Source organism: Athene cunicularia (assembly GCF_003259725.1).
Source record: "Athene cunicularia isolate RWA chromosome 3 unlocalized genomic scaffold, athCun1 chr3_part1, whole genome shotgun sequence".
NCBI classification, from domain to species: domain Eukaryota; kingdom Metazoa; phylum Chordata; class Aves; order Strigiformes; family Strigidae; genus Athene; species Athene cunicularia.
Genome location: NW_020799097.1, coordinates 61,362,677 through 61,389,620, shown reverse-complemented (window position 1 = coordinate 61,389,620; position 26,944 = coordinate 61,362,677). Strand labels below are relative to the sequence as shown.

The window sequence follows — 26,944 nt, the reverse complement described above, 5'->3', positions numbered from 1 at the left end:
CATACTTTTCTAAACCAGAGATTAATAGAACCTTTGAAAGACAATGGTTCAACTTTTATTATTCACTTTGAAAAAAGAAAACAAGCCTTGGAACACCACTGTTTCAAAAAAATAATTATTCAACTGAGCACACAGTGTAATGTGTTATCCTGTCATGCCCTGACTTACAGTTGGAGGAGTTTACTTTAATCTTTCTGGCCACACTTTTAGGGTAGAAAAATTCCTTTTCACAAAACTGTTTATGACTGTGTCCCCTTTTTCAAGACGTCAGCTGGATCCATATAAAAAATTCTCAAAATGAGCCATTTTGTAGGTGCGTATCTGTTTTCCCGTGAAATGGTTGCTTGTGCCGGTGCAAGGGAGAGTCAGGACTGTGCAGGCAAGTGTTGGGAGAGACTAGGGCACAGCTTGAACTGATTGAACGCATGTGTACAGGTGCAGACCCTTCAGACTTTACTTTCTAAGCAAGTGGACTGGATTACTTTGTGTGGCACAGCTAAGATTTCTATGTGTGGTTAATTCTGTTGTTTGTTCTTCATGTTTGCTTTGAAATCAAAACATTGTTCGCATTTAATCTGACCAACATAATAAAAAATACTTGCAGGATGCAAAAATACATTGGTTTTGAACAAAGTGAACTTTGTAAAAACAAGATTTTAGTTTGTAAATGTATTAAATTGTAACCCTCTACAATTCGTTTAATAGGAAAACACTCTACGTGTTTGCGGAGAGAAAGTACTGTGTCCTCTACCTTTGTAACTGCAGCCTAGGGCGTGGTGTCCTGTACAGCTAAGCAACATAACTATGTACTGCTGCCAAAAATGAGTTGCTTTGGATTTCCTCACCCCTGACCACGTGTCCTCACTGCTTTGCAGTGATTGCTGGGTTGCAGCCATGACCCTTCATACAGGCTTCTCCACAGCATGATTAACACTTCAAATTAGGAGTACTCTTCCATGCACAAGAAAAGGGTCAGAATCACAATCTGAAGGAGACTACCTCTGCAGCTAAACTGATTTAGCATCAGACCGCATCCTGTTTCACAAAAGTAAGTCCTTAGATAACTGCCATTCTCGGGCAGTAGCAGAGAGGGGGGAGAGTGCAGGGCTGGGGACACTGGACCGGGAAGATGGAGGGAGCTCTAGGGTAACCTTCCTCTTACATTGCCCGGAACCATAGCCTGGACCGCTGTAGTTTCATTAAGCTTTCTTCAGGTGGTTTGTGTGTTTAACTGGAGTTAGTTCTTGGTTCCTGCATGAGCTCCCAGCTCTGCAGGCAGTAGGCAGTGGTGCTCGCTGGTACAGAAGCAGACAGGGATGTCTCCATCCCACTGTACCACAGAAGCCCCCCTGTCCTGGCAGTTTGACTTGAACTTTGCGGGGCAGTACCCCCGGCCCTGCACTTGTAACTTGTTCTTCTCAACCCTGCCAGGATAGTCACCTTTCTGGGCTGACTGTTGACCTAGATGTTAAACAAGGCAGCGTTTGCTGCTTCCTCATTCAGACTTGTCTGATTGTGGTTAATGTGACTCAATCCATATTTTATAAGAAAACCGGGGAGGGGGGGGGAAGGCTTCCAAGCTGCATTACTTCAGTTATCACTGAAATCTCTATTGCAGCCTTTTAAAGGCTCTTATTTAAGGCTCCTAAATGAGCATGCTGTATCTAGTAATGTATGTAGAGAAATACCTAGAGATGAACGTTACCAGATGCAAATCAACATTCCTAATAGTTGAAACCCTCAATCAGCTCTATTCTTGCAGAAAACTCCCTGGTACTTGTATTCATTCACCCATATTTCTGTCTTTTCTGAGACAGCTCTACAGTGACAGCTCTACGCTTTCAACGGGGTTGAGAGTGCGTGCATTAGGTTAAGGGCCAATAAAGCAGATCTTGCTGTGGGAGTCTGCTATAGACCTCCCAACCAAAGCTGTGAGGTGGATGAAGCTTTCTATAAATGGAAGAAATCTCACAGTCACTTGCCGTTGTTCTTGTGGGGGAATTTAACCTCCGAGATATCTGCTGGGCGCACAACACAGCAGAGAGGGAACAATCCAGGAGGTTCCTGGAACGTGTGGAGGATAACTTCCTCACACAGCTGGTGAGTGAGCCAACCAGGGAAGGTGCCCTCCTGTATCTGCTTCTTGTGAACATGGAAGAGCTTGTGGGGGAAGTAAAGGTTGGAGGCTGTCTAGGGTGTAGTGATCATGAGATGATCAGATTTTTTTGATTCTTCGAGAAACAAAGAGAAGGGTTAATAAAACTGCCACCTTAGACTTCTGCAGGGCTAACTTCAACCTGTTCAAGAGACTGATTAACAAAACCCCTTGGGGGGTTGCCTTGAAGGAAATGGGAGTCCAGGAAGGTTGGACATACTTCAAGAGTGAAGTCTTAAAGGCACAGGAGCAGGCTGTTCCAATGTTCTGGAAAACAAGCAGGCAGGGAAGGAGACCGGCCTGTCTAAACAGGGTCCTTTGGCTGGATCTCAAGAACAAAAGGAGAATCTATTGCCTTTGGAAGAGGAGCCAAGTCTCTCATGAAGACTAAAAAGTCATAGTGAAGTTACGCAGGGAGAACATTAGGAGAGCCAAAGCACAGCTAGAGCTCAACTTGGCTGCAGCTGTTAAGGATAACAAAAAATCTTTCTATAAATTCATTAACATCAAAAGGAGGATTAGGGAAAATCTCCCTCCCTTACTGGTTGCAGAGGGAAACATGGTAACTAAGGATGAGGAAAAGGCTGAGGTGCTCAGTGCCTACTTTGCCTTTGTCTTTAGCACTGGAACTGGCTGTACCCTGGACACCAGCCTCAGGAGCTGGGACATGGGGAGGGGAAGCAGAATGAGGTCAGCACAGTTGAAGAGGAGGTGGTCAGAGACATGCTGCACCACTTGGATGCACACAGGTCTGTGGGACCAGATGGGTTACACCCAAGGGTGCTGAAAGAGTTAGCAGATTTACCTCAAGTCATGGCTAACTGGGGAGGTCCCATTGGACTGGAGGGTGGCAAATGTGACACCCATCTGCAAGAGAGGCAGAAAGGAGGATCCAGGAAACTATAGACCTGTCAGTCTGACCTCGGTGCCAGGGAAGGTCATGGAGCAGGTCATCTCGGGTGCCATTAAAAGTCATATAATGGACAGCTGGAAAATCAGGCCTAGTCAGCATGGGGTTATGAAAGGCAGGTCCTGCCTCACAAACCTGATCTCCTTCTACGACAGGGTGACTTGCTTATTGGATGAGGGAAAGACTGTGGATGTTGTTTACCTTGACTCCAGTAAGGCCTTTGACACCGTTTCCCACAGCATGGTGAAACTGGCTGCTCGTGGCTTGGATGGGCACACGCTTCTCTGGGCAAAAAACTGGCTGGACGGCCGGGCCCAAAGAGTTGTGGTGAACAGAGTTAAATCCGGTTGGCAGCCGGTCACGAGTGGTGTCCCCCAGGGCTCGGTTCTGGGGCCACTCCTGTTTAACATCTTTATGGATGATCTAGACAAGGGGATCGAATGCACCCTCAGTCAGTTTGCAGATGACACCCAGTTGGGTGGGAGTGTTGGTCTGCTCGAGGGTAGGGAGGCTCTGCAGAGAGACCTGGACAGGCTGGAGCCATGGGCTGAGGCCAACTGGAGGAGTTTCAACAAGGCCAAATGCTGGGGGCTGCCCTTGGGCCACAACAACCCCCAGCAGCGCTACAGGCTTGGGGAGGAGTAGCTGGAGAGCTGCCAGTCAGAGAGGGACCTGGGGGTGCTGATTGACAGCCGGCTGAACAGGAGCCAGCAGTGTGCCCAGGTGGCCAAGAAGGCCAATGGCATCCTGGCTTGTGTCAGCAATAGCGTGGCCAGCAGGGACAGGGAAGGGATCTGACCCCTGTACTCGGCACTGGTGAGGCCGCCCCTCGATTCCTGTGTTCAGTTTTGGGCCCCTCACTACAAAAAGGACATTGAATGACTCGAGCGTGTCCAGAGAAGGGCAACGGAGCTGGTGCAGGGTCTGGAGCACAGGTCGTACGGGGAGCGGCTGAGGGAACTGGGGGTGTTTAGTCTGGAGAAGAGGAGGCTGAGGGGAGACCTCATCGCCCTCTACAGCTCCCTGAAAGGAGGGTGCAGAGAGCTGGGCGTGTGCCTCTTTAACCAAGTAGCAAGTGATGAGACAAGAGGGAATGGCCTCAGGTTGCACCAGGGAAGGTTTAGACTAGATGTCAGGAAGTATTTCTTTCCAGAAGGGGTTGTTAGGCATTGGAATGGGCTGCCCAGGGAGGTGGTGGAGTCCCCATCCCTGGAGGTGTTTAAGAGTTGGGTCAACATAGTACTTAGGCATATGGTGTATTTGAGAACTGTCAGTGTTAGGTTAATGGTTGGACTGGATGATCTTCAAGGTCTTTTCCAACCTAGATGTTTCTATGATTCCGTGACAGTCTGCTGTAGCTAAAGGCAGACAGCCTGTTCTTCTTCCTGCTATTCAGAAAACCTTTTCCCAATGAGAATACTGCAACTATTAGAAAGTCAAAAAATGGAAAATGTCATAGCAAAAAATGCATGTGAACTGACTTGAAGATTAAAAATTAAGGCCTCTCAATACACAGCATATTCCTGGGGACAAGAAAGGTGAGCAGAGGAGCAGGCATGCCACTGCACCTGGTGAACTAGCCTGTTCTTCCACTTCAGGCCAGTGGCAGCCAGCCAATGAGGTGATTACCTGCTTGATTTCAGAGGAAAACATTTCCTCCAGATGCATATTTCCCGGTGGAAAGCTGATGCAAAGTGATTTACAGCTAAACAGAAGTGACTGGGAGAGCCACTGGGATAAATGCAAGGGCCATTTCTGTTGCTGTCATGTTAAGTGTGTTACACCTAAATACAGAGAGATGCTAATGTAATTAATTTGGTCTAAAGAAACTCAGGAAAGCAAAATGCACATACTAACACATAGCACAGGAATTGGAGAATATGAAGACACTAGAATAAAGCAGTTCTTAAGATCCTTAGTTTTGCCACTCAAACTTCACAGACAGGCTCTAGGGGTGACATATCCATCTTTTACCTGGGTGTCAGAGTTGAGCCAACATCGATAGCAAAAGGCAGTCAATGACAGAGAAAAGTAAACCAAGAAAAACTGGACTGTTCTTTCTGGCCATGTCTTTAATTACTTATTTATATATTGACACAATTAATCATGGCATTGCCTGTTTTTTTAGTCTTGTTGAGTTGCAACATCCTTACTGTGTACTGCTATACTTTCCCTTATGTCACCATCAATGCTTGATTCCAAGGTAATGCTTTAACAGACCAGCACTTCCTCCTTCCTTCAAAGCTAAACTTTGCCCCTCTTTTCTTTTCAATGCATGCTCCTTTTGGCACCGTTTGTCTGTGACTCAGAGCATTCTAGGAGCTGTGAGGCACCAGCCATGCTCCCTTCCCAGACTCTCCTGCACACTGCAGTGCTCGCACTCGCAGTCCTTCAGGCCCTTGCCTCTGACACCTTCATTGCAGCCGTCTACGAGCACGCAGTCATCCTGCCAGATGCCGCTGCTGAACCTGTTTCTCCTGAGGATGCTTTGGCCCTGATGAACAGAAACATGGATGTCTTGGAAGAGGCCATCAAGGAAGCTGCCCAGCAGGTACTCGGTGTGTTGTGAGCATTGTTAATTAGTGTTTTCTTCTCCTCCTGGTTATCTGTTGATGGGTGAATTCTTAACGGAGCCTGTTGTGTCAGGGCGCCCACATCATTGTGACTCCTGAAGACGGCATTTATGGCTGGCGTTTCACGAGAGAAACCATCTACCCCTACCTGGAGGATATCCCTGATCCAGCAGTGAACTGGATTCCCTGCACCGATCCCACAAGGTGATTTCTGCTGCAGTTATTTATGTGGTTTCAAACTAGTGTCTCCTGGAGTCATGAGCTGCTCCCAATAAATGCCCAAGAACTGCTAATACTTTTGACATGAGGGTAAGTTTCAATTAAAGTTGTATATGAAGGTGTTACATGGTAAAATATATAGTATGTCCATGACTAATTCATGAGGGAATTCTGTTAAAAAAATGTATTTTTAATTAGATCTTTAAAGAGAACTGCAAACAATATATGGGGTTTGGGTTACTGAATGTAAATGAAACAACTTTTTTGGCACTTGGAAAAGCTTTGATGCCAGAATATGCTGGCAACTCATTCTGTTTTCAGTTTTTTCACAATACTTTGTGTGGAAGTAATTGTAAATTCTTAATGCTAGTTTGTTTTGTTGGTTTGTTTGTTTTTTTACAAATATTGTGTTCAAACAGAAGCACACATAACATTTTTGTGGACAGACAAGAACTAATTTCTGAGCAGCTACTAACAGAGGTGATGAGGTCAGTTGTCAAAGGCCAAACCTCTGAGTGATACAAACCCAGAAACTTTTAATCTTAGTTTTTCACAGTTAAGATAAGATAAAGTCTGAATTGCTAGAGCCTGTGTGCTGTAGAACATGATCTGTCATTCAGGCATCATGTTCCAGCAGGGACAAGCTCACCTATAGTTGAGTGCTGGACTTCAGATCCATACAGCATGCATTGCATGCTCAGCCATAAAACTACAGCTGTGGTCTGCCTTTTTCAGCACGGCTTTCTGCACCTGCTCAGTGATGAGGTGCTTAGAGCATGTTATGACACCTGTGAGGCTGCAATTCCTCAACAGTCCTGAGAGGAATATTCACAATAGTGAGAAGTCCAGGATGTGCAGCTTTTTACTGAGACATAAGTACCTGAAATATACAGTCTTTCAGTGAATGTGGGGTGTGGGATGGCCACATGTCTGTAGGTCTTTAATCTAGTACTTTGCACAGTTTTTGTGAAGTTGATCTCTGTGTCTCTTCACTGCTTTAAATCAGGGTTTTCATTATCACCTTGTGGGAATATAGCACCTGACATCACAGTCTGGCATGCCCTATTCCTTGCTGTATATGTATCTTGCATGGTGGTCCTCCTGTGTGGTCCATGCACACCTTGCAAAGGCATATGCATTGCTACCATACAGAGGAGGATGTGTCTTCTCTTTCCAGCCTGGTACAGATGTTTCAGAGGTGCTGCCAGTTTATGGCACATGTCCTGTCACATCTTGAAATTAATATCCCACTCTGTTCATGCCATGGCTAGAGAACTGTGTGCTCCCATCTGTAGGGGGAGATTAATTGCCTTGACCGCATCAGCTGCACTATTCCACAGCTCGATTCTGCTTGGTATGTCAAAGGCCCAGAGCTACAGTCCTCAGGTGCGGCTATGCCAGATGCTAAGATATTCTCCTGTGTGACACCAAGTTAGTCTCTCAGTGATTCCTCTCCTACCTTTTCCCAGCCCTAGAATTATCTCCTTGCTGCAGAGCATGTTCCGGGTGCTGCAGGACGCTGGCAGGTAGCCCAGGGGTGACATGTCCATCTGGATGCCAATGGGAAGGCTCTGGGACCTACTCCAGGCAAGGGAGGCAACCTGAGGGAGTGCTGCAGCAACCCTGTGTATCTGCCTGCCCTGCCAAGACTGCACGATCGGAATCATTCCAGCACTCCAGTGGTGGACACCACTGACAGCACAGATTTCATTAATTTTATTTTTTTTTCTTTTCCCTAAAATACGTTAGATTTGCTCCAACACCAGTGCAGGAACGACTCAGCTGTATGGCTAGGAATAACTCCATCTATGTGGTTGCAAACATCGGGGACAAGAAGCCATGTAACTCCAGTGATCCCGGCTGCCCCAGTGATGGTCACTATCAGTACAATACCAACGTCGTCTTTGACTCAGAGGGGAAACTGGTGGCTCGTTACCACAAGGTAAAGTGGCCTTGAAAAATCAGGAGCTCTTTTTCCACTCCTTCCAAAATGTCTTCATTTGTCAAGAGAATTAAATGCCGCTCATAGTCACATGGCAGAGTTTCCTTCTGTTTATAATTTAAAGGAAGCTTTCTCTTGCTTTGAAGTGTTGACTCTAAATTTGCATTTGCTGTCATGTTTCTCAAAACAGACTAGCATGAAAAATGATTGCTCAGGTCCAATTTAATGACATGTGGTTTGGTTGATTTCCTCAGTTCATTAACTTCCTATTACTGGAAATCCTGCTGCTTAAGCAACTTTACTTTTCAATGCCAGGTTTTCACCAGACTACCCCTTCGCATTCCAGATTTTAAAATGTTTATCTGCATCTCATCTTAGATGAGTAGTCTGATCTAAGGAAGACAGGCCCTTTCCTTTTTTTTTTTTTCTGATCATGTTTCAGCATAGTTTTTGCATAACAGGTATTATCTGCACAAAACCTTGAAACTAAGCTGGGTGTAGAAAGAGATGAAGGCATTGAAACATTTGCACCCTTTGAAAGTATAGTATTTCAGTTTTATGTGGCTACCTGCAAGGTTCATTGAAGTTGTTTGTGGGTCGTGTGCCAGATATCATGCCAATGTGGCTAGACTGAAGTCAGTTGTTTATTTAATGTATTTCAGGCCCAGTATTTCACCTAGTTCGTCAGAGACAATGCCAAGATATTTCTTTGTGAGTAAACTGGATGAGTGGGACACTGATAATGTGAGTCTGGTCCCCCACGTGCCAGCTTGGCACAGCCCAGGCACTGAGTTACAAGTTCAGTAAACTTGGACCTCTTTTCTGGCTCAGTGCACAGGTTTATTGTCCAGGCCATCTGGAGATTAAAGGACTCTTTTAATAAATGTGAATATGAAGGAAGAAGGAAAATGTTGCAAAGCTAAGAATGTGGCAAACTGGGATTTTTCTGTTGGCTGAGGTCATCTGCCTTTGCCTCATCACCACAGCCTTTGTTTTCTTCTCCACTCTGCAGTCTCCCAGTATTGTCTCATGCTTCCTGCTGGAACTGTGTGCTTCCAGTCCTTCTGCACATCTCCACACTAAGGTCACCAATCTTGTCTCTTGGCGTCAGATCCTTCATGCTCCTCTTCCATTATTATTTCTCCTCTATGTGTCTTTTGGGTCACCAAAATTATAAACTAGGTGGGGAGAATGGAGAGATTATTTTTATGGGAGTTGCAGATGGCTGACACCAATAGACCTGCAGATAGCTGGCTGCTTTTCTAGCTAGATGCCAGGGCAATATGTGTCTTCCCATATTGACCTTTTGGGCACTATGGTGATCATACAATTTTAGCGTGAATTCATATGTGTGAAGGCTTCAAACACAGATGAAAAAAACTTCTCTGGTCCTTCTGAACATTTTTAGGGAATGACTCCAAGAAATTGCAGTAGGTGCCTTTAAGTGGTTTCTCTTTTTTCCTTCTCCTACAGTATAATCTATTTATGTCAGAAATTCAGTTTAATTATCCAAAAGAGCCAGAAGCCATCACCTTTGAGACCCCCTTCGGAAAGTTTGGCATTTTCACTTGCTTTGACATCCTCTTCCGTGAGCCTGCTGTGGTCCTGGTGAGCGAGTTGCAGGTGGACACCGTGCTTTTCCCCACAGCTTGGATGAACGTCCTGCCATTTCTGACTGCTGTTGAGTTTCACTCTGCCTGGGCTATTGGCATGGGTGTCAACTTCTTAGCTGCTGATACACACTACACCAACATGTCTATGACAGGTAATTAATTCTCACTGTGTATGAAAAATCTTTATAACCATGAATCTTTATTGTCTGTTCTGCCAGATGATTTTTCAGAAGAATATAGTGTATTTATCTGAAAGGTGAGGAGTCTAGTCACCAAACTGTAAACCTGACAAATCCTGTCCCTACTGGTTCACAGAATCACAGAATCATCTCAGTTGGAAAAGACCTTGAAGATCATCCAGTCCAACCATTAACATAACACTGACAGTTCCCAACTACACCAGATCCCTCAGCGCTATGTCGACCCAACTCTTAAACACCTCCAGGAATGGGGACTCTACCATCTCCCTGGGCAGCCCATTCTAATGCCTAGCAACCCCTTCTGTAAAGAAATGCTTCCCAATACCTGGTTCCATACAAGGCACAGCAAAATTTGTGGTCTTTTCTTTTCTTCTCTTCTCCCTTTCTTAGGATTTTCCTTTCTTTCTTTTAATGCCTCTAAATGAGTAGTAAGTTACTGCCCCTTCTACCTGAGTAGAAACTTCTGAAACTTAGGCTCTTTCACCTCTAAGTCTGTGATTGTATGCCAAACTGTATATATACACTTGTAAACTGCATACATGGCTCCATTTATTCTGGCAAAATGAAAGACTTATTCGTAGCTGTATTTAACACAATTGTGGAGAAGTCTTGAAAAAAAATTTCAGACCTGTTGCAGTAATGCTGCTGAGAAGTCTGCATTTTCTCTTTAATAGTTTAGCACTGATTTTCTAGAGCTTAGCTTATCAAATAGTGTATTTCAGCTAGACCAGTATCTTCACTGAGCTGTGAAACCACAGTATTGGCTTGGGGATTCTGACAGTTGCCTGACAGGCTACTGGTTGTTGTCCATTTTATGTGACTCTTTGGCAGGTATGTGTATAACAGATCTTTGGTTTCCCTCTGTCACTTGGCACTGGTGAGGTCTGAATTCCCCACATAGGGAGGAGTCCTCAGCCAGTGTAAATCAGGTGGGACAACTGTTGTGTTCACCAAGATGGGCCTGTGATACTTGCCTGTGTTGTGTTTGGATGTTCTCATTTGGTATACGGTCCCTTTGCATCAATTAGCTTTGGTTCACTCAGGAGAAAAGACAACTGGGGAGGCCATAAACACAACCATAACATAACATTCTCTGCCTTTGGGTGCACTGAGCAGACCTCACCCAGTGAAATAAATGCTATTCTTTGCCAAAGTATGAACTCCATATACTGAGTTGCTAATGGTCACTTTTGGTTGAGACTAAAATTTCTGTAGTATTTAAAAATCAGCGGATAAGCTAGCAATAGGGACAATTAAAAGGACAATATGAAACTTTTTATTCTTTTTGAACTAAGTACTGTGCTCTCCTCAGGAAGCGGTATTTATGCACCAGATGGAGCCAGAACATACTACTACAATATGAAAACTGAGGATGGTCGCCTCCTTGTTGCTGAACTAGACTCACACCCTCGCCCTTCTCCTGCCTCCCTGCCCGCTGTCAACTGGAGCTCATATGCTTTGAGTGTTGGAAGATTCTCACCAAATGACTATGATTTCGGAGGACTCATCTTCCATGACTGGTTCACTTTCACTGAACTCACTAAGCGTGAGGGGAATTTCACTGTTTGCCAGAAGGACCTCTGCTGTCATTTGAGCTACAAGATGGCAGGGAAACAGGAAGATGAACTTTATGTTCTGGGTGCTTTTGATGGGCTTCATGTTGTTGAAGGACAGTACTATCTGCAGGTAATGATTTTTTGGAGGGGGAGTAGTTATTTTAGGAAGCTTCTTTACAGGGAGAAACATTCAGCTCTGGGGGAAAAAGACAATGACTTTCCTGTATGCTGGAGTCCTGCTGTCCTATCTGTTAGCAATGGGAAATAGTTGCTAAAATGCCCAAGCTTGCTTACCTTTAAATCCATCAAATGCAGTGGAAAGGTCTCTAAACCTCTTTCAGGTTCCCAGTGTGTTCACTAATGTTTTTAGTGTGCAATATTGACTAAATTTAGGTCCTCTTTTGTGACTATCTGCAGTAAGTGTTCTGAAACTCCTATGTAATCTTCATCAGACAGTTCCTGTGAAAAAATCAGTTGATCATATCCATCTTTATGAGACACTCTGATTAATTTAAAGTCACAGAGACATTCATTTTTTGTCATTACCCGAATCATAACAATGAAGTTGACTGAAATGGCATATGATTTTTACTGGAAAAAATAAGAGAATTTTTATTCTTCCTCTCTTTTAATCAAATGTTTAAGAAGACAGTGAGTTACATCTTGGGTGAATTTCCTTCAAGGCATTTTAGAAAAATTTATTTGCTTTCATAATCAAGTTATTGTGCTAGTAGATTCTTCTTTTTTAGTTAGTTACTTCTGTCTCTCAGAACAGCTTTTACATATCAGCTGGTGCAGACGCCATGATATGGGGGGAGATCTCAGACAGTGAACAGCTCATCTAATACATTTAAGAAGGTAGCTTGAATAAATTCTGTTCTTGGTGAGCTCACTTGGAAAATTTATTTCAGTGACTGTGGAAGCTGCCAGATGGTCTCTACCCGTACTGAATTTTCTAGAGAAGACAGGAATTTCTACTCTTCCTTTTTCCCTCAGTATTTTTTTCTTTTCATCAGAACATACTGAGAGAATTTTATTCTTTATTTCTCTGCTTATTTGCATTTCAGCACAAAACCGTATTTTCTGATGAATAATACTTCTGATATTTGCAAATATGCTTCTTCTATCCTCCAATATCTGACACAAATAGAAAAACTCCCATCACCTGGCAGCAAAACCAGACAACATCCTTTGAATCTTCACAGGAGTTCTAACCCTATTTCATATTTCTTCATGATGCCCATAAACATCTATCAGCTGGATAATTAACTCTAAGGACAAAAGAAAAATATTGCCATTCCTACTTTCTCTGTGTGCTGCAACTACTAACACAAAGGATGCTAACAGAGGATGCTAACTTCATCACCTTGACATATATTCACCACAAGTTGGATCAAGAACATCAAATTCATATTTCCCATGGACTACCAGGCCATCTAATGAATTATCATTAGCAACATGTACAAATACCAGTAAAAGGACATGTATGTACAGCTCCACATTGTACCCATGGGGATGACTTTGTTTCATTAGTCTAAAATTTCCATTCACAAACTCATCTTACTAAGATATGTGGGAAAGGAACCTTTAAACAAGAGAACTAGCAATTGGAAGAATTAGTGGAAGTGACAGGATTGGGTTTTAGGGATGAAGTAAGGTGCTCTGGTAGCACTTCTATGAGAAACACATTATTTCTAATGGCAGTGCAGGTCTGGAATACCCCCAATCAGATCAAAGGGTGAAAAAATAAACTACAACTAAAAAGGAGTCGCTTAAAGATTATGAAGGAAGTCCAGTGATTGGTCACCTGTTACAACAGACACTAGCTTTGATGACACAGGGCTTTCCTACCAGAGTGTTTCTGTCTGGCTAAATATGTTGTTGTCTTCTCCCTGCAGATATGCACGCTGCTCAAATGCAAGAGCACAGATCCCAGCACGTGTGGGCAGCCAGTGGAGATGGCTCAGACCAAGTTTGAGAGGTTCTCCCTCAGTGGCACATTTGGCACCAACTATGTCTTTCCAGAAGTCTTGTACAGTGGGGTGCAGCTGGCCCCCGGGGAGTTTGAGGTAATGGGACATCTTAGAGCTGTGTCATGCTAGGTTTCCTGTGGGATAGTAGTGGAATATACTGTCTCAAAATAGCCAAAGTGAACTTGCTCATACTGAATAATCAGATCTATTAAACACCTTTTCATGAAGTCACTAGTTTCAGTAAGAGATATGGTCTGACGTACCTTCTTCCTGTTTTGTCACATCTCTCTGAGCTCTTAGCATGTTCATGTGGGTATTCCTTTAATCATGTCCTTCTCTCACCTTTTTCAACCAGGTATTGAATGATGGCCGCTTGATAAGTAAGACAGGACCAACAAAACCAGTTGTCACTGTGACGCTTTTTGGACGATGGTATGAAAAGGATCATCTGAAACAAGATCCACAACCTCCAACCTTCCCATAATATTACCATAAGTGAAGCTGCATACTACTAATCTTATGTCCAAATGAGATACAGCATCCTCTAGTATAACAATTCCAATTCTGTTTTTTATTTTCCAGCTACACAAACTTCTTATCAATGTACTTTGTTTAGTAGTCATTCAGCAATACGATTTTATTGCTCCCATTTATTGAGAAGTATCTATTTCTATGTTATAATATTACTAATCTTATATTAGTGCAAAACAGCAGTTGTGTTTCTCTGTTTTCTGAATTTTTATTTTTCTAGCCCTCAGAAAAACTGTATTGTGGACCAGAGAATACACTCTCATTAAACTAACATCACATATTTTATAATTGCAAACTATTATGGGACCAGTAAATAAAACGGTGAAAGATGTGATTTGTGGCAGCTCTATACAAAACAGCTCAAGAACGCTTTTTCTCTGATATACATCTACTTATGCTGATTTATGCACATCTGATCTTTTACCCCACTCATGCTTCTTTTTTCCTGTTTGTATTGCTTTGGTTTATTTGCCTTTATGCTGTTGGTGCCTGTTATGTGGCACATGGCAGCACAGAATAGTGGATCATGGAGGCTGAGAAAGGACTCTAATCAAAGAGCCAACTCTGAAACAAAACCTGCCACCACTTCTTGGTCAGAACTCAACATGAATCATCATTTCTTTGAAACTTCTGTTGAACCAAAACTTGGAATTGAAACCTCAAAGTATTCTGCTTGCCAGTTCTGAGCAACAACAGTTGCAGTCTGCTGGCTGCACTAGATGCTATTCAGTGCTGGAACTGTTTGCATGCAGTAAAGAGGTCACTGAGTGGCCTGGTATCATATAGCAGCTCCTCCTTCCCATCTTCTTTGTTACTTTCTGTCATGTAACAGCAACACATGCAAAATAAGCCTTGTCCTTTACTCCATCATGATAATGCTGGGCGGTGCTGCCCTGCAGATGAATTTGCTGTAGGGATTAAGGCATTTAGATTTCTACTTAAGACCAGCTAATCCTGGTGAGAAGGCACTGTTCACATCTTTGCTTCCTCTTCTTGCCCAGTGACCTGTGCTTTGTTGCTGCTGAGGGACCCGAGTGACCTTCCTTCAGCATATCAGTGTATAGATGTGCATGTTCTGTGTCTGTAAGAGTGGTCAGAGACCCCTCTTAGTCTAATTTCTCCTTTCTTTTCCCCACACTGGCACCATTCTTGGTCTCTGCATGGTGCTCTCAAGGTCCTCAGTCCCATGTACTTCTGTTATGGAGGCGCTGAGTCATTGGGAGTGCAAATACTTTCTGAACTCCAGCAGTGATTATCACTGCTGTGCACCATATGATCTCTTCTGTTTTCAAATGTAAATAGATAATCACATGTGACATAACATAGTGTCATGTCTAAAATAATCACATGTTTATCAAAAGCCCGAGACAATGTACTCTGACTCATGGGAGCCCAGCATCATTGCTGTTAAGAGTCAGGCTTTCTTAACACCTTGTTCACTGTTGGAGTCAGCTACTGTCTGACCACAGGCTGATCTCAGTTCAGCAAGGGATTATCCAGTGTGATCTTCTTCCCATGGGTACAGATGCAGTGCAGATGCTGTACTTGTGCCCCAGGAACCTTGTGGGTGATACTGCAACTCTCTCCCAAGGAAAGGATCTGGATTTAAGGAGGCTATGGCACACAAGAAGATCTCATCTTGCAACGCAGAAGGGATTCAGTAGGAGCACATGGCTAGTAAGAACAGAGAGGCAGCTCCTTCAGGTTTGTTCACTGCTAATACCAGTCCTCTGGCTAAGGGAATGTGTGTGCAAGTAATATACGATCCCAACTCTGAATCTGGTGAGTAATCTTGAATTCAGGATTTGGTTCAAGGCCATTGTGGTTTGGTTTAGGTATATTTGTATGCTATTTTCCTATAGAGGACTGCCATAAGCCCTAATGGCACTAAATTCTTTATGCTACAAAGATTGCATAACAGTTATTGTTGTGAAATGTGTTATTGTGGGATGTGAGTCAAGCATACAGAAAGTAATTCTATGCAAGACTATCTATTATCCACGCACCAACTCAGTCTATATAAAGACAAGGCTGCGTTGTAACCACCGATAACAATAAACACTTCTTCGAGGGAAGTGCAGCAAAAAGTGTTCTGTTACTTGACAGCTGAATCAGAACCAAAGAAGGTAAGAAATGTGGGTGACGAGATGCAAGTAACTTTTGTGCATATGCAGTTTTAACTTCAAGATTTCTGTTGGAGTGATCTGTAGATATAAGAAAGTGGGTTGCTGTAGGCAAAATTTAGATATTATGGCTCCCATTCATGATGCTTTTCCAACAGAGACCTTTGGGAGTCAAAGATCTTCAGAGCTCAGTTACTGAGCAGTGTGCTAATGGGTTTGCTCAGAAAAACAGCCTGCTGGCAGTCCCCCTGCGATGCGCAGCCCCCAAAGGCCTTGCAACTCTGAGACAGCGCTGTGCTGCGGAGGGGCGGCACAGGCAGCGCCAGCACAGCAGCACCGAGCTGGGGGCCGGCCGCCTCCTCCTGCAGCCCTGCCTGCACCCGCACCCTCGAGCTCGGGCAGCCATGTGTCCGTGCTGGTTTTTGCTGAGATTTCCCAAACTCTGGCTTGCTTTCCTGCGGTAACCTGGGCTTGCCTTGAACTGCATTACTACAGCAGTGCCATGCCCGAATCATCTGTAAACCTGGCAAGCGACGTGTTTCTTCAGCTGCAGCAGAGCGGTGACTCCCCTGCCGGTGGTGCAAGGCCGCATTGCTCAATGCCGGCGGCTCTCTCGCCTGTGATGGTGCCCGACCTTCTGGGCGGGGCGACTGCATTTCCTGGTGTCAGCTTTCTGCCGCTCTGGGGAACTCCCAGGTTTTGTACAAGACTTTTCTTTTTAACCCCCCCCTGCCTTTGCTTGTCCCCGGCCTCCTGTTGGGCGACTTCCAGCCCCCAGGCATGGGCCTTCCTAAAGGCTGTGCCTGTGCCTGTGCCTGTGCCGTGCTTTCGGTGCTGTCCGCAGTGGAGGCCTGTGCCCTGGGCAGCTACATCGCAGCCGTCTACGAGCACAGCGTGCTCTTGTCAGAGGACACTGAAGTGCCCGTTCCTCCTGAGGAGGCCTTGGTGCTGATGGACAAAAATAAAGACTTCTCAGTGAAGCTACATAGTGAAGAGGAAGATATTTCCAGGATGAAGTATATTTTCCTTGGTCCCTTGCTGAGTGGTAAATGATTAGCCAGGTTATGTTCCTTTACTCTCATATACTGCAAGTTCTAACAAAGGTCTTTTTATGAATAACTTGAAGCTCTAGTAGTAATACTCTGTTTCCAAAATACTATGTAAAAATTGCTTTCAGTGAGAAAAAAATCTGCTTTGTATGAGTAATGTCAAATTGTTAATTTGTAAATAATGCCTTTTGTAACAAAAACAGTAAAAAAAAAAATATCTGTGTGTTTAATTCTTTCCCACAAAACAAGCAAGAGTGTTAGCTCTAGGCAGAGAGACCAGCACAGTTCAAGGGTTAGTTTGTGTTGTAGTATGAGCCCAGGAGGGAGGAGATTCTCAGGGCACCTGCTATAACTAAATAAGCCATTGGCCAAAGGCAGGAGGCATGGCAGGACCACGAGTCTCGTAAGCGTAGATGAATCAGCTATGCTCTGAAGCACAAGGGCTGTACTACATACAGGTATTCTGCCTGCAGCACTGACTGAATATTTGACTGATGGCAGCCGTGTGCAGTAAGGTTATAGGAAGTAGTGTGCCCTAACCTGGGGAGTCTGGACTCCCCCAAGATGGGTTTGGAAGCCTGGAGAGGGGATGTGCAAATGGAGTGTGCAAGTGCTCCTTCCACAAAGTCCCTTTTAGATCAACATTGCTTCTGACATGCTCTGTTAGCCTTTTGTTCACCTTTTATTTAGAGTATTTCAAGCTGGAAACAAGATCCAATTCCTAGAGATGTTTCTTTAACATCTTACTATAAATAAACATCCTGATTGTTGGCAGATCTATCCTGTACCTTCCCAGATTACTCAATAGAGGATTATTTCCAAAGCAAATTTATTAGCCTTTACTCCTCCTCTTTCTACCCGGTTTATATTCCCCACACCCAATCCAGGAGCTGTGAGGCACCAGCCATGCTCCCTTCCCAGACTCTCCTGCACACTGCAGTGCTCGCACTCGCAGTCCTTCAGGCCCTTGCCTCTGACACCTTCATTGCAGCCGTCTACGAGCACGCAGTCATCCTGCCAGATGCCGCTGCTGAACCTGTTTCTCCTGAGGATGCTTTGGCCCTGATGAACAGAAACATGGATGTCTTGGAAGAGGCCATCAAGGAAGCTGCCCAGCAGGTACTCGGTGTGTTGTGAGCATTGTTAATTAGTGTTTTCTTCTCCTCCTGGTTATCTGTTGATGGGTGAATTCTTAACGGAGCCTGTTGTGTCAGGGCGCCCACATCATTGTGACTCCTGAAGACGGCATTTATGGCTGGCGTTTCACGAGAGAAACCATCTACCCCTACCTGGAGGATATCCCTGATCCAGCAGTGAACTGGATTCCCTGCACTGATCCCACAAGGTGATTTCTGCTGCAGTTATTTATGTGGTTTCAAACTAGTGTCTCCTGGAGTCATGAGCTGCTCCCAATAAATGCCTAAGAACTGCTATGTTTTTAAATCTATTAAAAATCCCAACTACTGTAGAAATGAGATGCATTAAAAAGAAGACTTAATTAAATGGTAGTGGGAATATGCAAGGTAAAAAGCATTGTGTCTCACTTTTTTACACTTACAAAAGGAGGAAAATGAAGACATTTTAGCAAAAATAATTATTTTTTAAAACATGTAAAACTCACTTCAGACTGAAAATTTTCTGTTAGTATAAGCTAGCTTATTTTAATGTCAGATGCATAGGTTAGACAAGGTGATTCAGTTCTCAGCTCATGTGGCTGGGTGATTTCTAAATCAATTTGCACAAAATATTTATCTAGATCTGAAAGAAGTGCCTTTTAGAAGTCCAACCCCTTGCACAATCTGCTGTGTTACACAGAGCTGCTCTGAATATGTGTCAGCACGGGACACCAAGAGGACCACGTTCTTGTCTGAGCTAAACTTTTGTATTCTTCTCTCTGAGGCTTTAAGAAGATAGATTTAAGGAGTGTTCAGCTCTGTAAATGCTGTGGCCACTTTTTACTAAGGGCATATGGGCAGCTGACTTAAACAGAGTGAAGGGTCTTAAAAAAGGATAAATTGGTCTTTTGAAATCAAGGTTTAGATCTGCCTCAAAATTTATTTTTAAGTTTATGTCTGTATACTGATTTATTCTCTCCTTTGTTTTCTGAATCTGTCCATATCTTTGTATGTGTGTTGACTGGGAATTATATCCACATAGAAGATAACATTGTTAAGGGTACAGGAAAGAAGAACACAAGGAGACCATTTTTCAAAGCTAAGAGACCAGCAATTTAAAATGATGCTATGATTAGAGAAGAAGATGAACAGAAACTATGATTTGATCTATCCCTTTTTCAGTGCCTGGGAAATAGTGGAACAGCAATTTTGAATGCATTTTTTCCACATCTGAACTTAAACTTGTAAATTTTTCTGGTTTTATTCTTTCACCAAAAATGCATTAGATTTGCTCCAACACCAGTGCAGGAACGACTCAGCTGCATGGCCAGGAATAACTCCATCTATGTGGTTGCAAATATCGGGGACAAGAAGCCGTGTAACTCCAGTGATCTCGGCTGCCCCAGTGATGGTCGCTATCAGTACAACACTGATGTCGTCTTTGACCCCGAGGGGAAATTGTTGGCTCGTTACCACAAGGTAAGGAGGTGCTTCAACATCACCCTGTAGTTGATTATCAGTATATTTTTCATCTCTCTGGCACCAGTTTCAGCTGGCTTATACAATAATTGTACATTATTATAGAGCAACAACTAATCCAGGATGATCTGATGCAAGGATCTTATGGCCAGAGGGAAAAGCAGACAAGTGCTTGATCAATCAGACATTATTCCCAGGAAAATGACAGCTGCAGAGTGCATGCCTGATACCAAACACCTAAGGGGTACATTTATGATATTAAATGGTAAAGAAGCAGTGAACAAGTTTTCCATACTCAGTAAATGTTAGCTGGTCCGCCGTACAGTTTTAGCCAAGCCAGATAGCACTTTTGCAGGTGACATCTTGGCAGGGTTTAGCAGTTAATGTTGCAGCCACCCTGTTTTGCAGGGGGAGAGGGTCTGCTGGATGGATGCAAACCCCCTGTGTTAGCCATTTCAGGCATCTCAACCCCCAGCTTTGCCTTAAAACCTCTCTCAGACATAAAAGTAGCTCTTCATAATCTTATCTTATTTTTAGTTTCTAAAATGCCTTTTTCTTTACCTGCAGTACAACCTATTTAGAAGAGAAACTCAGTTTAATTACCCAAAAGAACCAGAAGCCATCACCTTTGAGACCCCCTTCGGAAAGTTTGGCATTTTCACTTGCTTTGACATCCTCTTCCGTGAGCCTGCTGTGGTCCTGGTGAGCGAGTTGCAGGTGGACACCGTGCTTTTCCCCACGGCTTGGATGAACGTCCTGCCATTTCTGACTGCTGTTGAGTTTCACTCTGCCTGGGCTATGGGCATGGGTGTAAATTTACTTTCAGCAAATACCCACAACATTAGCTTGGCAATGACAGGTGAGTTGCTTTTGGGAAAAGGGAAATTGTCTTCAGAGTACTGGATTCAGAAGCAGGCAGAAATGTTTTACAAATAGTGATGTCTCTGGAAAATAGTGTTTCAGTCAGACCAAAAATCTTCTTGATGTTATATTGAATGTAGTAAAGAGCTTCAGGCAAGAAATTGTTGAATGTTCTGGGAGAGGTAAAATTAGAAAATCCATGACATTAAATTTTGATAATTTAAAAGTGAAATTTTATTTCAAAAATAGCACAAAGTTTCACTTAAATTTTCAACCTCTCATTTAGAAGCAGGATTTTGTGTTTAAAATTCAATCAACAGTTAAATGGAGAAAAAATGTTTTCAACAGAACTTAATAACATAAAACCAAAAGGGGGTTTTCTCTTGTATATTGAATAAAATATTTTCAGGTTTTTATGTCTGCTGAAGAATTAGACATATTTATGTTTTGATTTGATCTGAATATATATCTACTGCCTTTTTTTCCTGTAAACTGATAAAGCATTGGTGTAGCTGCATCTGTAACTTTCCCCTGAAGCTGAAGTAAAAGCCACAAAGGAACATTTTTTCCTGCCTTAAATAGACTGAGCTGAGTTTAGGCTCCAGCCTTGGGTTTCCTTCTGCGAAATGTAATTACCCCCGTGGTTTCCTTCTTGGGCAAATATGCCACTCTTAGAATTTTGATTTATATTTAAATGAACCTACGTTTTTAAAAAAAGCAGGGATGGTCATGTGTCAAATTGCCATTTAAGGCTCAGATTCAAGATCCAGTGAAGCAAAAAACCTGTGAAGTTTAGGTCATGTTTTTACAATATGATGGATATTTTAGCACTCTGTGCTTTAAAAGTCTTCCAGAATTCCCCATAACATGTTGACTGAAAATAGCACTGTAATAAGCCCTCCAGTGTGGCACAGAGGGTAGCCGCCCCCCCTGCCTAGCTGTGCTCTGGGGTGCCAGCTGACGGAGGGCTGGTGGATGTCTTTGGCAGGCAGTGGGCTGTTCACGCCGGAGGGAGCTGCCGCTTACCATTACGACAGTGGGACCGAGGAGGGACGTCTCCTGCTAGCAGAGCTGAGTGCACGTCCTCGTCTTTCCCCCACCTATCCCCCCGCTGTCAACTGGAGCTTGTATGCCACAAGCATCAAGAAATTTCCAGAAGAAAAAGACACATTTTCGGGGGCTGTCCGGCGGGATATATTCACTTTCAGTGAACTCAGGCGCAAAGCTGGAAATTACACCGTTTGCCAAGGAGACCTCTGCTGTCATTTGGTCTATCGGATGTTAAACAAGAGCAATGATGAAGTTTATGTCCTGGGTGCATTTGATGGACTTCATGGTTCTCTCATAAAATACCATTGGCAGGTAATTGGTTTTGTAGGTGTATGCGTGGGTTGTATATGCCTACATCCCAACCCACACTTGTCCATTACTGCATTGTGATAACTTCTCTTGCTATCAAATCCAGCTCTTGACTGTTGAAAGCTTAGCAGTGTTTTGCCTTTCTGCATCCTCCTCCCTGCAGATATGCACGCTGCTCAAGTGCAAGAGCACAGATCTGAGCACATGTGGGCAGCCGGTGGAGACAGCTCAGACCAAGTTTGAGAGGTTCTCCCTCAGTGGCACATTTGGCACCAACTACGTCTTTCCAGAAGTCTTGTACAGCGGTGTGCAGCTGGCCCCTGGGGAGTTCGAGGTAATGGGACACCTTGGGACTGTTTGATGCAAGGTTTTCCAGACTGTGGTGCTCAAAACCGAAATGGTAGTAAAATCCCATCCAAGAACCACTTTGTTTGGTTCTGCAGATGGTAACTCAAGGGGACATTTAAATGTATGGATTGAATTAATCCTTACTGATGAGAACGTATAAATGCTAAGACCAAGTCTCTTCAATATTTTCTTCAGCAAATATGCCTTCCCACTTCAGATCTATACATAGCAGCTCTCAAGGATCTGTTTTCTACAGGTTAATGCTGATGGGTGTTTTAGGAGACAAAGAAATCAGATATTCTGCAAAATTGTCCAAGCAAGTAATATTACTAATGAGTATCATGCATAAGAGCAGAGATCCTATACAGTTAAAAATGTTCGATTTTTTTTTTAACCTTTTGAAGGTTTTATTTTTTCATTTGAAACTTCATAATATATTTAGCTAAAACATTTTCATTCATAAACCTTAGATTACATTTATGTAAGAAGCTAGATGAAATCTTAATTGATTTGGAAAAGTATTTAATAGCTTACAAGAGACAACAAAGACGGATAGGGGAAAAAAAGGGTGATTTTCTTACAAGGTAGAGAATGGAAGAGCATTGCTCATCCTGCATATTTGTTTTGAATAGGACTTCTGTAAAAACATACACATCAAAGGATTTATTGGTATGCTAAAATGTGATCATGGTCTAATTTAAAAAAATATTTTGTATTTTCTTAACAAATACATCTTTATAGTTTGTCACAGAGGCTCTTAAAATGTTGCAAGTGTTCACAGTCTATGAAAAACAGTGATTTCAAGTTGATCTGTAAAAAGTCTAAGGAAAGCAAGATATGTCCAGTAGCTTGAAATTCTTTACTTCCATCTGGAAATTTTTTGGAGTCTACAAATCAAAAAGATTTCAAATTACCATCCTAGATATGTATATAACCTTTATTGCCATGTATGAATAACTGAGAACCTTACAAATCAGTTATGCTCACTCTCACCTTCTTATGAGGTGGAGAAAATGATCCTTTTTTTCCAAAGATGGAGCTGGGACGAGTTTTAAAGACATTCATGTTCCAGAAAATGTGGGAAGGCTGTGGCAGAGCCAGAGAGAATTCTGGTTTCTTTCATTCTCATGATTGTCTTTTAGAAGTGCTGCATAAAATATTCAACAGTTAGGCCTACCCTTTCTGTACTATGCAGTATTGCTACTCTGTTAGTGGACTATTAGTGTCAATCTTTCTCTTTTCAACTAGGTGCTACGTGATGGACGTTTGAAAAGTAAGCACGGAACATCGCAACCACTTGTAACAGCGACGCTTTTTGGAAGGCTTTATGAAAAGGACCTACCGCATCCTCTGCGAACCTCCCCATATAACAGAAGTCCTTAGGTGTTACACAGTCACCCTAAACAGGAGGGGACTTGCATTTATTTAGGAGAAAACAATGTGATCGCTCTGTTGTGTATACCTTTTCAAAAGTGCTTGAGCCAGTGCAATTATTGTTTAGTATGAATAATCTGTCACATGTAATCTTTAATTAGAAATTATTTTTTTTCCCAAAGATACCCTGTAGAGTGACAGGGTCACACTAGAAGGAAGACTGATACTGAAATGTGTGAAATATGGAGTTTACCAGTTTGCTGCAGAACAAATCTTCTCCAAGGGAGGTTTTCTGTCCTTTTTGTCCCTTTCTGTTTGTCAGACTGTATAAGCACTAAGTGTCCCTGTTTCTCAGTTTTACACATCAATCTATAGTGCCTCCCTAATACTCAATGGGCCTTGGCCCCATCGTGACCAAGGGACTGTTCAGAGAATGCAGAGAAAACCAGATTTGAAATGGTTTTAGGTGCATCCTTAGAGAGAGAAAGGAGTCCTCCACAACCCACATAGGCACTGATTCTAGCTGACCTCCATAAAGCATCTTCAGTTCTGCAGTCCTGCTGAGCTTGCACCGCATTGTGCATGGCAGATGCATGCTGGGTCCAATGCATTTCAGATCACACATACCATATAAACATAGTACGCCAACACCTTCTCCTGGACATTTTGAAATTTTCTTCAAAACTGTGAAAACATACAGAATAGGCAGTGTTTTAGTACCTGAAACATGTTTTACCATGTAGCGTGAGAAATAGATATTATTTAGAACTTCTAGCAATGATATCTAAAACTTGGCAGTCTTAGGCCTGATATCTGTCTATCATGTTTTGCAGCAAATGGGCCTCATTTGCACTACATATGCATTAGAGTGGTCCCTGCCTCAGTACTTATCCCATAGTCTTTTGTGTCTCCTACCCTTCACATCACTGGCTTACAGCCTGCATCTTGCTTGGCACTGAGCTGCACTAAATGTGGCACGTTTGAAACACTCTGTGGCTTCCCACCCGATGCACACCAACATGTGTTATCCAGAAGTTGTTGAAATCACATGATTTCTATTTTCCCATGTGCAGCTGCTTCCCAGCACACAACTTGGGAGGCTCCTTCCAGAATTTCATCCTGGAAATAAAACAGCTGAGCTCATGCTCAGGGGAAGGACTGTGCCATGTGGGAGCAAGCTATTCAAGACAGTCAAAGCCTTTTCTCACCTGACTTACGGTTGCAACTCAGACTAGTCTTTCATCAAACAGAGTAGGTTTTGGTCAAGAGAGGTTATGGTTGATCTGTGGCAGTACAAATCCCATGTGACTTTTAGGTGTGTAGTGCATACAGGGTCCAGAATTTCAAGATGCAGATGGCCACACCAAAGGGTGGGAGCTGACCCTGCTCCCAGAGCCAGTCTGGTGCACTCCAGGAGCCCATTGTCTTGCCCATAATAGTCAACAGTTTGGGAAGGGCAAATGAGACTGAGCATACTGGTTATGAAGGTCTGCAGCATCATCCTCTTGACTGTGCAGGTCTGTTGGTTTGCACTGGAGTCAGCACAGTCAGGCAGATTTGGTGGAAATTGTCTGCAGAAGAGCATTGGGGAGCTTTGTCCTGTGGGTGATCCCCATGGTGGTGCTTCCCCATCCAGCCTCAGTGCTGCTCACTCAGCTATCTGCCCTGGGAGAGCTCAAGGAAATGCTCTGAGAAAGGCCAGAGCTACCCTGACTTGTAAACTCCAGTACTGAAAAAGATCATAAAACGGTTTTTAACTTGAAAACAATTCTCTCTGCTGTTCCTGAACCCTGATTTTTCCCTCTCTACCCCAGAAGAGATACCTCTGATACCTTTCTGTTCTAGTCTTGATTGTTCCTTGAGATAGCTCAGGCCTTGGCTCCAGTGGGGTAGGGCTGGAAGAGCGAGCCCTGAGGTGGGGGAAGGCCACTGCCTCCTGCTGCCCTCTGCCCTCACTGGCTCTGCAAGAGCTGCAAACTTGGGTGTGGAGCCCATGCCTCATCTTCTTCTCACATGCCCTGCCACTCACCTCTATCTCCCCCTTGGGTGCCCTTCAGGTGAAATACTCTTTTATTACCTGGCCTAGCTCGTGGAAAAGAAAAAAAAGAAAACCAAAACAGGAACAGCTACTGGAGAGGCATGTGAATGCAATTTGACTTTTGCTTTTGTTGTTGCAGTCAAATCACTTGATTAAAATCTTTTTTCATTGTTTGGCATCAATATCCTTATATCCTGATCCACAAAAAAGAAGAATCTAGGGACATTTGAGAGATAAGTGCCTCATAGATGCATCAGTGGCGATCTTGAAACAAACAGATATTTTGCAGGTTGCTAGTACTCTAAATCCTGAGTATTTCATGTACTCCAATAGACACAGAATTTATAAAAATCTTTCTGAAAATGAAAAATAATACAGTTGGGAGACCTGCACTGAACAGAATTGTAGACATTCAGTTTATCATTACTAGCTTTATCTTTCTCCTATCAGGTTAAACTTCCCAAAAATATCTGTAGCAGTGGAGTTCATTAGTCTTAATGAAATTGGGCCCCTGGCGAGGTAACTAAATTTTATATAAATATTTTTCTTTTATTCAAGGGTAGATTTTATGCCATGTTCTGCTCCCTTGTCACTATTCAGGCTGTGATAATTGAACATAAAAATCTCTCACATATTGCTTGCTGGCATTTCTGAAGTATGGAATACTTCCCAGATACATGCAGAACTGACTGTCTTAAGTGGTTGGAGCAGAAATGGGGTACAATTGATATTGCTAGTTATGTAGCTTATAGGATATCAGAAAGGACTCTCAAACTTCACCATTAGGGGTGCAGAAGCCCAGGATTATTTGAAAATTACACTAAACCCAAATTTGAAGAACGGTTGACCTGTAGTTTTCAAGATTTGCTGCACAGCTTTCCTCTCCCTGAGAGGGTAACAAGGATACCATACAATGGACCACTGAGGAGTTTATTAATCCCTTTCTCATTTCTGGTGATAAAGCAAGAATTTAACCAAGCAGAAGATGAAGCTACATGGACTGTAGCAGTAGTCTCAGAATAGCTCCATCATTTTAACATGCAAGAACCATGAACCCTGCTTTTGGATAAAGGGTTCCCTGGAAGGAGTTCAAAAAACAACCAGATCTTCAGCTGAGGAATTTGGTGGTCATAGTGACTGGATGAAGTTCAGTTTTAGGAAATGTGAGGTTTTGTAATAAAGGCCAGTTTCAAATGATGCAAATTACAGAAACAACCAGAATACAGAAGCAGAAAGACTATGAGTGACCAATGCAACAAATCACATTCATCAAGAACAGTTTCAGTTGAATTCATGGAAAGTTAACTGGCTATGCACTTATTTTCCTACCTGCTAGGTGGGAGGTAGAAAAGAAAGATCATTAGCTCATCTTTGGGGAAAAAAAAAAAAAAAAGTCCTCTCTTACATTTTCCTTAGGGGAGAGAATTTGAGTTTCTGAAAGAACAGGCAAGTTCACTGACTCTGGAACAGATATGCCAGAGGAGAAGAATAAAATTAATTTATATATAATTCATGTCAATGACTCC

General features: G+C 43.1%; 1 protein-coding gene across 5 annotated transcripts; it reads left to right on the top strand.

The window, feature by feature from the left end:
• Positions 1-841: 841 nt before the first annotated feature.
• Positions 842-23,421, top strand: LOC113478767 (pantetheinase-like). 5 transcript variants are annotated; one of them, XM_026846236.1, is made up of 9 exons: positions 842-1,048; positions 5,375-5,616; positions 5,712-5,842; positions 7,607-7,799; positions 9,273-9,299; positions 20,033-20,297; positions 21,288-21,661; positions 21,822-21,992; positions 23,255-23,421. In XM_026846236.1, exons 2-9 carry the CDS (start codon positions 5,404-5,406, stop codon positions 23,387-23,389), a joined length of 1,509 nt encoding a protein of 502 aa, XP_026702037.1. In that variant the 5' UTR covers positions 842-1,048; positions 5,375-5,403; the 3' UTR covers positions 23,390-23,421. The 5 variants fall into 5 exon arrangements, with proteins under 5 accessions (XP_026702037.1, XP_026702036.1, XP_026702033.1 ...); XM_026846235.1 differs by lacking the exons at positions 7,607-7,799; positions 9,273-9,299 and adding an exon at positions 19,246-19,438 and having other exon boundaries at positions 846-1,048; positions 5,385-5,616; positions 20,006-20,297; XM_026846232.1 differs by lacking the exons at positions 7,607-7,799; positions 9,273-9,299 and adding an exon at positions 19,246-19,438 and having other exon boundaries at positions 848-1,048; positions 20,006-20,297.
• The last annotated feature ends 3,523 nt before the right edge of the window (positions 23,422-26,944 follow it).

Excerpts from the sequence above, each read along its gene's own strand:
- LOC113478767 (XM_026846236.1), top strand. The coding sequence starts at position 5,404 with ATGCTCCCTTCCCAGACTCTCCTGCACACTGCAGTGCTCGCACTCGCA. Across the intron at positions 7,800-9,272 it reads TGGTGGCTCGTTACCACAAG|TATAATCTATTTATGTCAGA; the intron begins GTAAAGTGGCCT and ends CTTCTCCTACAG. Across the intron at positions 20,298-21,287 it reads CATTAGCTTGGCAATGACAG|GCAGTGGGCTGTTCACGCCG; the intron begins GTGAGTTGCTTT and ends TGTCTTTGGCAG.